At 43.6% G+C, this 13,219-nt stretch overlaps 1 protein-coding gene across 1 annotated transcript in view; it reads right to left on the bottom strand.

Annotated features, from left to right (window-relative positions):
• Positions 1 to 6,915, bottom strand: part of LOC126260299 (glucose dehydrogenase [FAD, quinone]-like) — a 75,903-nt gene extending 68,988 nt beyond the window's left edge. Inside the window, exon 1 of the mRNA XM_049957622.1 lies at positions 6,821 to 6,915. Within this exon, the coding sequence (XP_049813579.1) occupies positions 6,821 to 6,915 (95 nt within the window). The remainder of the gene's footprint in view (positions 1 to 6,820) is intronic.
• Positions 6,916 to 13,219: the final 6,304 nt, after the last annotated feature.

Genomic DNA, 13,219 nt, shown 5'->3' on the forward strand with positions numbered 1-13,219 from the left:
CTTCCGTGCAGAACACTTTTAAAATAAAAATATTAGGTCTCACACTATAGATAATTGATAATATTTGAAGTCTTGTGGTGATGCACAAAACTTTTCAGAGGATAATAGAATAGCTACATTTCCAGTTGTGATCCATAGCTTCGTACCAAGAATGATCTCAAGAAAGAAATGTATGCTAACTACTGAGAAATTAATTGTCAAGAGTCATGAAATATACTGGATCTAGTATTATAATGAGACTGATGAATTCTTTTCGTGGGAGGAAATTTGCATTACTGTGATAAATGTCAATTTCACAACAAATTCAATTATATAATCACTTTCACTACCTCCAGAATTTCTATGTCAACCTAATCTTCTTATGATCTGAGGTATGTTGGTAGTTGTCTTTGTTGTGAAATGATGTTAGATGAAAAGTAGGATGCATAACACTTACACGAGTACACTGCAGCTAAATACGTATATTATGAACTGATATAAATAACTTTCTGATTTAGAGTGTTATGCATTGTTATCAGTGTGTGTTGTTTCTTATGTACTACTGTATTATGAGTTGTAATATAAATCAGAAATGAAATCAGACATTTTAACTTTAGAGTGAGGGTTTTCAAAATAATACTCAATAAAAAATAATTATGTATAAAAAAACTTACATTATATTTAAAAAAAAGGCTGTGACTTACCAAACGAGAAAGCGCTGGTAGATAGACACAGTAAAAAACACACAAACACACACACAAATTTCAAGCTTTCGCAACCCACGGTTGCTTCATCAGGAAAGACAAAAGGATGTGGGTTTTAAGGGAGAGGGTAAGGAGTCATTCCAACACACACACACACACACACACACACACACACACACACACACACACACACACACACCATATATATATATAATCTAAAAACAAAGATGATGTGACTTACCAAATGAAAGTGCTGGCAGGTCGACAGACACACAAACGAACACAAACATACAAACAAAATTCAAGCTTTCGCAACAAACTGTTGCCTCATCAGGAAAGAGGGAAGGAGAGGGAAAGGCGAAAGGATGTGGGTTTTAAGGGAGAGGGTAAGGAGTCATTCCAATCCCAGGAGCGGAACGACTTACCTTAGGGGGAAAAAGTGACAGGTATACACTCGTGCGCGCGCGCACACACACACACACACACACACACACACACACACACACACACACACACTTGTAAAGGCAAGATCCCTCCCTTCTACCATCATCAAAACCATATCATTAGATACTTGAGCCCTGATAGTTTTATCATAACTTTCAGATAATTATTTAAGAACTCTGAATCATCATGCCTTTTTCATGGAACTGAGGTACTTAATGGCTCAGGAGGACTTTTTAATATCTGCCGTTATCCATTTGTTTTGTGAGATACTAATATGATGTAGGTACCACTGGAAATGTCTTTTCAAAATTCAATTTAAAAATGTTGAGAATTTAGAGATTTTCACATTTACATCAGTTTCTCCATATAATTCATCTCAACTTTGGTTTGCTTGTTATTTTGAAATATCTTCTATTTTTATTTCTGATAGATGTCTTCCACAAGCTTGCAGTTCGGGGATTTTCCTATGCGAGATTTTACTGTTATTTGCCAGAAATGGTCTGACAGCCAAAGATATTTTTCAGCTACATCACACTTTTCCCTGTCCATGTTTGTGGCCACATTGTCAATCACCAATGGAGTCACTGCAGTAATATTTATTACACTATTGACCAACAGGGACATGAGAAAACTCTGAAGAATATTGATGAGGGTTCTGCTTGTATTGTTTTGATATTTGTGTTTATGTCTCCACAGAAAGGTTTGTTTACTTTAGTGTCTGAGACTTTTAGAACTTCTGTTCATGTATTTAAAAAAGTTCCCACATTACTACCAGGAATTTGATGCACATACAATATGATTAATTTTTTGGTTGTATCAAGCCCTGTTAATTCAGTAGCTGATATTTCAAAGTGTTTGTCTTCACTCATTGTACCAAGGACACACCTTGATTTGAGCCACATTCCTTTTCTTGTATAAATGCACAATCTTCAACCCTTTCGAAGTAGCCCTGCGGTAAGGTCTGTCCTTTCATACAATGCTAATAATACATGTTGGATTTCTGTGTCTTTACACCAGTGCTCAGTGACAGAAACTACTGTGCAGTACAAAGATTGGATCTCACCTTCAGACTGTTGTATTTTATGTTTTATTGATTGTATGATTTGATGAAGAGTTGTTAAGTCTCTGGAATGTCCCATGATACTTCTTCTGATGGGTTCTTGTTTTCTTATGACGTGTAAAAATATCCATATTGAAAACTATTGTATCAGATCTTTTTATCTGCTGCAGATACTCCTTAGTTGGGGAAATCTATTATCTGGATTTATCATAAAAAGGATCAGCTTCTCCTGTGTATGACAGCAAATATTTCACCATGCTTGGCCCGAGGTACACTCCATATACTGTGATGAATCTACTGTACCAATCTTCTCTTCCTCTTCCTGCTTAGGACTAGGCCATGTTTAGTGACAAGCCATGATGATATCGACTGGCATGACAGCAACATGTGTGAACCTGGCTGCCATCAATGCCTTCTGTAACCCCACATTAATCTGCCTCAAAGTTCCATACATGTGTGGCTGATCATGACACTGGAACAACTCATCAAAGTGTGCATTTGTGCCATGAGTCAGGGAAACTGTCTTGTCCAGGTCACCACCTATGTCTTATGACCCATTCCTGTCCCAACTGTTTCCGACCCCTACCCACCATCACCACATGGTCATCTTTTGAGAAATCTGTAGCTAAAGACCCTAAGTCCTCCATCATTTGACAAAGCCCTGAATTTAGTATGAATATACTCATGACCTTGTATGCTACCCTAATTTTTTCTGTAACTGAGGCGTACATCTTGCCCATGACTACTATCTAGCAGCAGCACATTTTTTCTTCCCAACTCCTTGTATACTCCTAGGCTTCCTCATATTGGTTGAAATGTGTTGTACATTTCCTGTTCCTGGTCCTACCTGAGGCTCTTCTCCACTTAACTCTGGCAGTAGTAGATACCTGTTCTTGGCATTGATAATAAAATTATCAGATCACATTCTCTTTCTTCCTACCAACTGCCAGTTCTGTACCACTGTCCTCCCCTTTACCTCTCTTGATCCTGATCAATTCCTGTTTGCTTCCTTTTCTGTTCTTCAGACAAAATGTTCCTACTGCATACTCTGCATTTCCAGGAGTGAGCCTCTTTTGTTTTCTCAATGTTCTCCGCACTGCATCTCTCCCCTCCCCCCCCCCCTTTCCCCCCAATCACAGTGAGAATATTTTCTACAAGACTGGCAACAAATCGCCCTACTCACTATTCTATAACAGCTCCTGCATTTCTCACTCATGATTAGATTCGACAGAAGAATTAAGTTCAACATTAAACAATGTCTCAAATTTGTCAAGGACGTGAGACTGGCTGTAACTACACAAACACGACGATAAATTGTTGCCGCTGTTTACGTACTGATTTAGAGATACAGTGGCAGAATATTTAATTACTAATTACTTTGGTTTTAGAGAATCACGTTATAAAGAATGTTTGGATATGTTTATAAACGTTAGCAACTCAGAAATTGTATGCCTACATCACGTCTGTCTAAACAGTAAACAATATGAACTGTGTTGGTAAAAATGAATTAAAACGTTTAATTACACTTTTCTGGTAAGAATAGACACCACTGGAACTAACAGCTGCCTTGTTTTAACAAAATTTAAATTATTAAGAAAACTTAAGCAGATATTTTAATGTTTATGTAACACAAAATTTCGGCCTAAGTCTCAAGTATTGGGATTTGTAATAAACGAATTACTTTCAAGAAAAAGTATTACTGAAAACGCTAAGTATTCATTTTCGTAACAAGAATGGACACTACAGCAAGCATACAAAATAAGAGCTCTTACTTCTTAAGGCACTCCTGCACCCACGCAACATTTAAGTCACTACAGATAAACTGAAAGTAGATCAGTAAATAGTACTTAATTTTGAAGCGAATTAGTCATTCCATTGAAGTATTTGGTAATTATAACAATAATTCATAGGTTGCTATACACCTACTTCTAACTTTACATACAGACGCTAATACTATAATAATGAAATACCTCATGTGTCATGTATGGAAAATACAACTGGCTGCATAACGCTTTTGTTATCAGTATGATTTTTATATTCGTCATTTCTTTAGGTCTAATGAGTCAAGCTACATTTTATAAACAAAGATTTTGAGTCAAGTGAGGACATTGCAAACAAGTAGGCCTGTCTATTCTTATTAGATTATTGCTTCTATTCTGTAGCAGAATTTTTTGGATGTTAGATACAGATACTAGAAACAAGACAGTGAAGCTAGTGCAAATAGTGCAAGCTGGTGGATAAAGCTTACATTTATGTCTCTACTGACATATTACAGTATTTTTACTGTGCTGTGTTGCTGTTTTGATGTGTGTTTGTTCTGTGTCTTATAATCTGGAAAGATTTTTTGGATGAATAAAAGAAACTGTTGCCATCTGCGGCATCGTAAGTTTTTATTACCGACATACGTAACATTTGCAACCATATTATTTGCGAAGTGTAGTTTTCCCAAAAGATCACATAATAAGCTATTAATTTGATGGTAATTGGCCCACACAAATAACAGACAGCGCGTTTGTACTTTGCTTTCATTTATTAATTTAAATCATTTGTGAATTTTTTGTTCCACTTGTTGTAAATACCATTAGGTACCAGTAATCCATTTTAAGTTATAGACACTTCTACTTCATCAGTAACACACAGTTATAATCGTATTCGTGTCTATAAATGTTTACATTAATACCTGAAACTTAAAGTCTTTGCATTATACGTTGAAAATTGTTCATTTTCTCGTTCTAGGAGTAACATATCTGTGACGATGTGTATCGTTTTGCTCCGGCTGGGTGGAGCATCTTGCTGATGTGGAGCTTAAGTGGGGTGGGCGGGGACTATTTGTCAGGATCTTCGCAGGCTTTAAGCTCATGTATCGCGTGGTGCAAGACTTCAGTTGACGCCACCTTGGCAGGTCACACATCGATGAGGATGAATTGACGAGGACAACACCACCTAGTCCTATGTGGAGAAAGTCTCTGATCCAGATAGGAACCAAATCCAGGCCCCTTGCATGGCATTCTGCGATGACCACTCAGCAGACATATTTCTAGTTAGTAATAAATGGTAAACGATATGCATTCACTTTGTTTCAAGACTGGTTCATCTAGCAATAAATGCATGAAGTAAACTGAAATTTTATGCTTTTTTCTTACATATGGAAGCTTTGAGACAATTATACACCAGTGTATATAACACTGCACCTTTGAGGCACTGAACAGTGGTAAGTGTAGTCTCAGAGCAGTTATGTGAAATGCTATGCCTCCTTGGCATAATACAGGTGGGAAATCAATAAAATGAGATCACTTTACTCCCTTGTCATCAACTCTGCCAGATCCAAGTGCACCTATGATTTCATACATCACTGATGCAATTAAGGACAATGTCAAATGTTTATGTCTAATGTGAGAGGACAGAGTTCAGAGAAACTTGGTAAGAGTGTCGTCTAGTTATTTTAACATGTTCTCCCTGGCTGTGATGAAGAGGTGCATTACGTAACAGCTGGAACAGTTGGAAATTCATCTGCATTTCGTTCTCTACTGCTCCTTTGTGGGCATGCAGAATCTGATGGGTGTCGGTGGGGTCGCCTGACCGCAAGTGCCTAGGAATCGGTCGTGGGTTGTCTCTGTACAGGTACCTTTCTTAAACGCTCAGCAAGTGCGTGCAGATAGCACTGATGGTGTTGCCAAGCTGGGAGTCTTAGAGGGACCATTTTCTGTTTTCTTCACGCACATATGGATGTTGCACCCTCCCATGATCACACCATAGGAAGGCACTAACAGGATGGATAAGAATGCATTAATACCCTTTGCTGCTTCAGTTCATGTACAAATTTCGTCGAATATACAGAGTGTACATAAAGTCCGGGGACACTTTCAGTTATTTATTGCACAAGAACTAAACATTGTACAGATCATACATGTCATTTTGAAGAGAAACCCTGAAAGGTTTTTTTATATATATACTGTCAAAGCATAGTTTGGTAATTTGCCGATAGTCAACACTAGTCGCTAACGTGGCGAGTTCAGGTGCGGAGCGAGCTTTCTGTGTGTTGGAGTTCGGCAGAAACAAGTGTGCTACAGCCGTTCAGCGGATGCTTAGAACCAAGTACGGTAGGAAGCCACCAACAAAGAAGGCCATTTACCACTGGCACAACAAATTCGTTACAATTGGTTGCTTGTGCCCAGCAAAGAGAAGCCTTTTGTATCCCGCTGGGAGGTGGCGCGTGGGTAGGAAGGGGAAAAGTTAACAAGTCGGTACTGCAAGAAAATGGTTTACTAGTGTAAAAACAAAGTGATACACGATTACATAACTTTGTACGTAGGTGCGATGCTGAAGCGAAGTGTCCTGGCTGCCTGCAGCTGATCAAATGGGCTGAAGCAGTCACGGAGCTCGTAGACCTCGACAGCACCGGCTAGAGGGCGCTGTCGTCTGTGTCTCTCGTAGTGCCAACTTGAGAAACTATTCCGTGGTATCGTTGCTATCGATACCACATCCCTCCCCCCTGAAACGTTGCACCGACGTCGAGTATGGTTTCTGGTGGCGGGTGGAGGGACCCAGGAGCAGCGCAGCTGGGGCGGACAGTGGAACTGTCTGCAACCCCGAATTGCTCGCGAGCGGGCAAGGAAAACGCCCTGTGGGAAACCTGCCCAGGCCGTCACCGCTACTGGGTATGTTCGGGGGAGGAGCAACGAACTCCATGAGCGACGGCGGCGACGTGACAGCAACCTCAGCATCCATCGGTTCTGGCAGTACGGCGGCAGCGGCGGTGGTGGGAGGCGTCCGTCGGGAGCAGGTGACTGGACCGGTAGCAGCGATGCCTGGAGGCGCAACCGCTGCGGAGGCGCCGCCGGTGGCGTCGTGGGCCGTGGCGGCGGAAGCCGCATGCCTCCAACTCTGCCAGAAAACAACCAACGGCAGAAAGTCGAGGACGGCACAAACGAATCTGGTTCCAGCGTCGCTTGACAGTGCCGGAGGGACCAGAAATGACAAATAAGGCGCGGCGAAGCTGGCGAAGAATGCGGCCCTGTTCCCAGTGCTGCCTGCCAGAGAAACGCGATAGAACACCAAATCGTGCGGTGCCAAGCCAGAACGAGGCGAAGCAGCGGGAGTGCGCGGCGATGGGTGCAATAGCTGCAGGAGCGACCGATGGGCGCGGCCATGTAACTCCGCTGGGGAATGGGTGGGGCGCGGCTGAGAGCGATAGGAAGCAAGGAAAGTCAAGAGCACACGTTCGCGAGAGTACGTGACGCGCAACTTGCTCATCTGCGACTTAAACGTACGCACAAAGCGTTCAGCCTCGCCGTTCGACTTGGGGTGGAACGGGGCTGAGCTCAGATGGCGATTGCCATTGGCAGCAAAGAACACTTCAAACTCCGAAGACACGAATTGGGAGCCATTGTCAGAGACAATAACTTCAGGAAGGCCCTCAATGCAAAAAAAATAGATGTCAAAGCCCGAATAGTGCTGGCAGAGGTAGTAGACGGCATATGTACAACAAAAAGAAAGTTGCTGTATGCATCAATAACTATCAACCAGCGGGTGTCCCAATATGAACGCGCTGCCACGGCGCAGCAGGAGTTGGCCACGCAAAGAAGCGCTGGCGGGGAGCAGATTCATGCTCCGCGCAAGAGCGACAGTTAGCAAGCAAAGTCTCAATTTGTCTATCAATGCCGAACCAAGTGCAGTGACGCGCTAATTGCTTCGTCCACACTATACCCCAATGACCAGCGTGCAGCAATCTGAGGATTTCTGGTTGCCATCGAGTACGAATATACTGCAAAAGAATCTGTAAAGAAGCATCGGCGGCTGTCGTGGCAGCAATGCGACGAAAATCCACCGGAAAACCATCAGCTAAGTCCTTATCATGCGAATCAAACATACATGACAGTCCAGAAGAATCAAACAATGCGTCAGGAGCGATAGGCAGACGAGACAGAGCATCAGCATTGCCATGCTGGGCCGTAGGCCGAAACAAAATTTCGTAATTTTAGCTGGACAAAAACAAAGACCAACGTTGCAACTTTTGTGCAATATGGGCCGGAACTAGCTTTGCAACTTTTGTGCAATATGGGCCGGAACTAGCTTTGACGTGTGGAACAACGACGTCAAAGGCTTATGGTCGGTGACCAAATAGAACTTTCGACCGTAAAAAAATCATGAAACTTACTCCATAGACAATAGCTAAAGCTCCATCTCGATGTGAGAATAGTTTTTCTGGGCAGAATTGAGCAATTTAGACACAAAAGCGATCGGGTGACCGACAGAATTAACGCGGTGCGAGAGAACCGCTCCGATGCTGTGAGAAGATGCATCGACAGCCAAAACAATTGGTTTGGAGGGATCGAAAGGAATCAAACAGCGATCACTCAACAAAGCAGATTTGAGCTTGTGGAAACAGCGTCACATTCCCAAGACCAAACAAAGGGAACGTTCTTAAGCCGAAGGCGATGCAAAGGCGCTCATTTTGTATAAACCGAATATAGTAAGTAATTTGCCCAACAAAGACTGAAGTTCTTTCAAGTTCCTGGGTGCTGGCAAGTCTCTAATCGCACTGAGATGTGACGGTGAGGGGTGGATACCCTGTCCATTAATCATATGTCCTAAATACTGGATCTCAGTTTGAAAAAAATTTACACTTGTCTCTGTTACACTTGAGTCCTGCCTGCAAAAGTACAGTAAGTAAGGCACGCAAATTCTGCAAATGTTCGTCAGGGGTGCGACCTGATACAACTATATCGTCCAGATAATTGGTTCAACCAGGGGCAGTGGCACACAACTACTGCAAATAAGACAAAAATAGCAGGAGCCTAAGTACAACCGAACGGAAGGCTGCGAAATTGAACAAGCCAATGTGGGTGTTTATCACAAAATAGCGCTGCGTCTATTTGTCGAGCGGAATGTGAAAGTAGGCGTCTCGCAAGTCAATCGTGGAAAAGAATTTTCCCGCATCAAGCTTACCAAAAATGCCTCCAGGACGCGGTAAGGGAAATGTAGCTACAACTGTCTGGGGATTTACTGTAGACTCAGTCAGCACAAATATGGAGACGACCGTTTGGTTTCTTCACACACACTGTAGGCGAAACCCATGGCGAAGCAGAAATCAGGTCAATGACACCACTCTTGCAAATGCGTAAGTTGAGCAGCTACGGCGTCGCGCGGTGCGTGCGGTACCGAGCGTGAGCGCCGGACAACAGGCATGGCATTGTCTTTAACTACAACATGTGCTGCAAAGTCTGTGGCGCAGCCAAGTCCGCCAGAAAAGAGTTCAGTAAAATCATCGCATAGTGCGGCAATACTGTCTGCATGGTCACTAACGTTGATGCAATGTACATTGTCCTGAATTGTGAGGCCAAAGAGTTCAAATGCGTCCATGCCAAAAATGTTCGTAGCATCACTAGAACGGAGCACATGGGAAGACACTGTACGGGTCGTTGCACCATACGTGGCTTGCAAACCACACACACCGAGCACTGAGATTTCCTGTCCAGTAAATGCAGTCAGTGCGGAATGTGAACGACAAAGCGGGAGCGGGGGCGAACCAAGCAAGTCATACGTTGATTTGTTCAGTAAAGAAACTGACGCACCAGTGTCCAGCTGCATGCGAACAGAACGTCCACAAATGTTCAAAGTAACAAAAAGTTTTCTCGCATCGTGCTGAATGCGAGAGGTGTCTGGCAAAACTTGATTCACACGACGAGCTGTAGAAGCACGTGAAGCAGAAGGCTTGGAATAAATGATGTGAATCAATGCGGTTGCCGTTGCGGTGACACCGACGCGAGTCACGCGAACGGGAGACAAGTTGGGAATTATAGAGTTTCTCTTACTGCACACAGCTTGCACGTGTCATTTCTTGCTACAAAAATAACACTGTGCTGACGGGATGGGCAACTGTCCCATTGGTGGGCACGAAAGCAGTTAGGACATGATTTCAGTTTCTTAGAGGGTGCCTGGTCTGAACCATGTTTACTTGCGCGCGAACGGCGCGGTGTGGCTAGCAGTGCTAGGACCGGGCGGAAGGGCACGTGTTGTGCCGCGCTAACTGTACACTCACCCGGAGTTACGTCGAACGCGGAAGTAGCCATGTCTGATGTATCTTGTCTGTCTAGCAAGTCCACTACTTCCTGCAAAGACGGGTTTTTAACGCTGAGAATTTGTTCCCGGATGCGATGATCCGACACATTCTGCGCAGTAGCGTCTCTAATTATATCCACATGTGAGCATCCACATGAGCCATTAAAATCACAATCAGAAGTTAGTCCCTGAAGGTCCGCTAACCAAGACTTATTCGACTTAGTAGGGCCACGCCGTAGGCGAAAGAATTTGTAATGTGCAGCTACCACATTTACACTGTTACGGAAGTGGGAGTTCAAAGCTTCAATCACTTCGTCGCAAGTTTTAGTTTCTGGGCGGGTGGTGGGAAACAATTTCACGAGCACATGGTACAACACAACATCCCCGTTGGCAATGAAAAAAAGCAATCTGCTCTGTACCTGGTACACTGTAAGCTGTGAAGTGTGCCTCGAGCTGGGCGATGTATTCTGGCCAGCGTTCAATATCAGGATTGAAAGCACGAAATGGCGGCGCCGTCGGCGACTGCGTCGGTACAAGCGGTGGCGTCGGAGACGCCAAAGTAGCTGTAGTGTGTAGTGTGACCAGTCTATTCATGGCAGCAAGCAGCTGCGTCATTTGCTGAGCCTGAAAACGTACAAGATCGGACAGCGAAGCCTGTACCTATGGCGAAGCCATGGGGTACACAAATTAAAGTTTTATAGGAACTGGGGGAAACAGTCATACACCCAACGATCACACAGTGAAATAAAAAGAAAAGCTGAAGCATTAACGAGAAAAAAGGAAACGATAGGAGATGAAATGCGGCATCCACGTTGCCAAAAATGTTGTATCCCGCCTGGGAGGTGGGTGGCGTGTCGGTAGGAACGGGAAAATGTAACAAGTCGGTACTGCAAGAAAATGGTTTACTGGTGTAAAAACAAGGTGATAAACGATTACATAACTTTGTACGTAGGTGCGATGCTGAAGCGAAGTGTCCTGGCTGCAGCTGATCAAATGGGCTGAAGCAGTCGCGGAGCTCGTACACCTCGACAGCACCGGCTAGAGGGCGCTGTCGTCTGTGTCTCTCGTAGTGCCAACTTGAGAAACTATTCCGTGGCATCGTTGCTATCGATACCACAAAGCCGACGTCCCAGCGTGAGTGAAGTGAATATGGAACGCGTACGAGAGACATTCATAAGGAGTCCAAAGAAATCGGTGCGTCGTGCATCCCATGAACTCGAAATGGCTCCAAACAGTATGGAAAGTCCTGCGACAGAGGCTGTCTATGAAACCATTCAAACTGGAGCTAGTACAGAAGCTCAGTGACGACGACAAAGACAAGCGTTTTGAGTTGCAACAGTTGAATGAGGGTGGGGATAGCACTGTTGATCGCTTAATTTTTAGCGACAAAGCCACTTTTCACACTAATGAGAAAGTGAACAGGCATAATTGTCGAATCTGGGGGCCAAGGCATCCACACCAATGCACTGAATTTGAGTGTGATTCCCCAAAAGTAAATGTTTTTTGTGCCTTGTCATGTCGAAAATTCTTCGCCGAGAACTGTCACTGAATATTCCTACTTGGACATGTTGCAGCAATGGCTGATGCCTCAAACGCAATCGGACTCTCCGTTCATCTTTCAGTGGGATGGGGCTCCACCCCATTTTCATCGTGAAGTTCGTGGGTAACTGAAAAAGGAACTGCCGAATCGTAGGATCGGCCGTGCTACAGAAGGGGACAGCTGCTTCATGAAATGGCCTCCCCGATCACCAGATCTCACTCCGTGTGACATTTTTCTGTGGGGACACATTAAAGATCTGGTGTATGTACCGCCTCCACCACGTGATGTAGCACAGCTCCGGGAGAGAATACGAGAAGCGACTGCCACAGTCGACGATGCCATGCTGGAATGGGTATGGCAAGAATTCGATTACGGTATTGATGTCTGCCGGGTCACTCATGGTTCACATATCGAATGTTTGAAAGAAAAAAGAAAAAACTTTCAGAGTTTCTCTTCAAAATGCAATATGTATGACATCTGTACAACGTTTAGTTCTTGTGCAATACATAACTGAAAGTTCCTGGACTTCATGCACACCCTCTATACTCTTTGTCGGTCCGTGACGGGTATTTGAATTAACTGACCATAGTGCAAGTTGAAGAACTTAATCACTGTCCTTCTCCTCCATGATAATCTCCTACCGTCTTCTCTTCCCTTGTATTGGTGAAAACAAGAACCTGCAAAAATATCTTTAAAATTAATTACTGGTCCAGTGGAAAGAAACGAGTTTGGATGGAAGCAGAGACTATATTTTATTTATTTACTTGGTCTTTGACAGCCAATGGTCTTTAGCCAGTTGAAACTGACACAGTACAAAACAACTGAGCACAGTGATACAAGTATAGCAAAGAGTTTGAGAATATGATGTTGGAAAACTGCACATAAGCATCTTGGTGATTTGAAGGAAAAGATGGAAGAACAATATAACAACTTTAGAGATTAACGTAGACCACTTGAAATGATGAGAGCCTAAACTGAAATAACCATACATTATCAGCGAAAACATTAAGACAACTGCCCCCCGCGACGGTGAATATCTTCTGGTGTCATTGCAGGCACGTGATGCCATAACACAAGTAAGTAAGCGGAGCAGAAACTGACGGGCCATCATCCTAGCGAACCTATGGGCTGCAAATGCGGATATCCATTGAGATTAGTGATTCTGGTAAAGGGCATATTATTATTACACAAAGCCTTTGTTCGAGTACATAGAAAACGGCGAAGGCGGTCGAATGTTCACGTGCTACTGTCCTGAGAATCTACGGAAAGAGGTAGAAGTACAGTGAAACTACTGCTGGGCGCTAAATGGCTGAACCCCCACAGCTCTTCATTGGAACGTGGAGTTCAGAAGCTTGTGTGCTCTGTCAAGTAGGATAGATGGTTATCTGTGGCATCTCTGCTGAAAGAGCACCATGCTGGTGCACGCACAGG

Source organism: Schistocerca nitens, chromosome 5 (genome assembly GCF_023898315.1).
Source record: "Schistocerca nitens isolate TAMUIC-IGC-003100 chromosome 5, iqSchNite1.1, whole genome shotgun sequence".
NCBI classification, from domain to species: Eukaryota; Metazoa; Arthropoda; class Insecta; order Orthoptera; family Acrididae; genus Schistocerca; species Schistocerca nitens.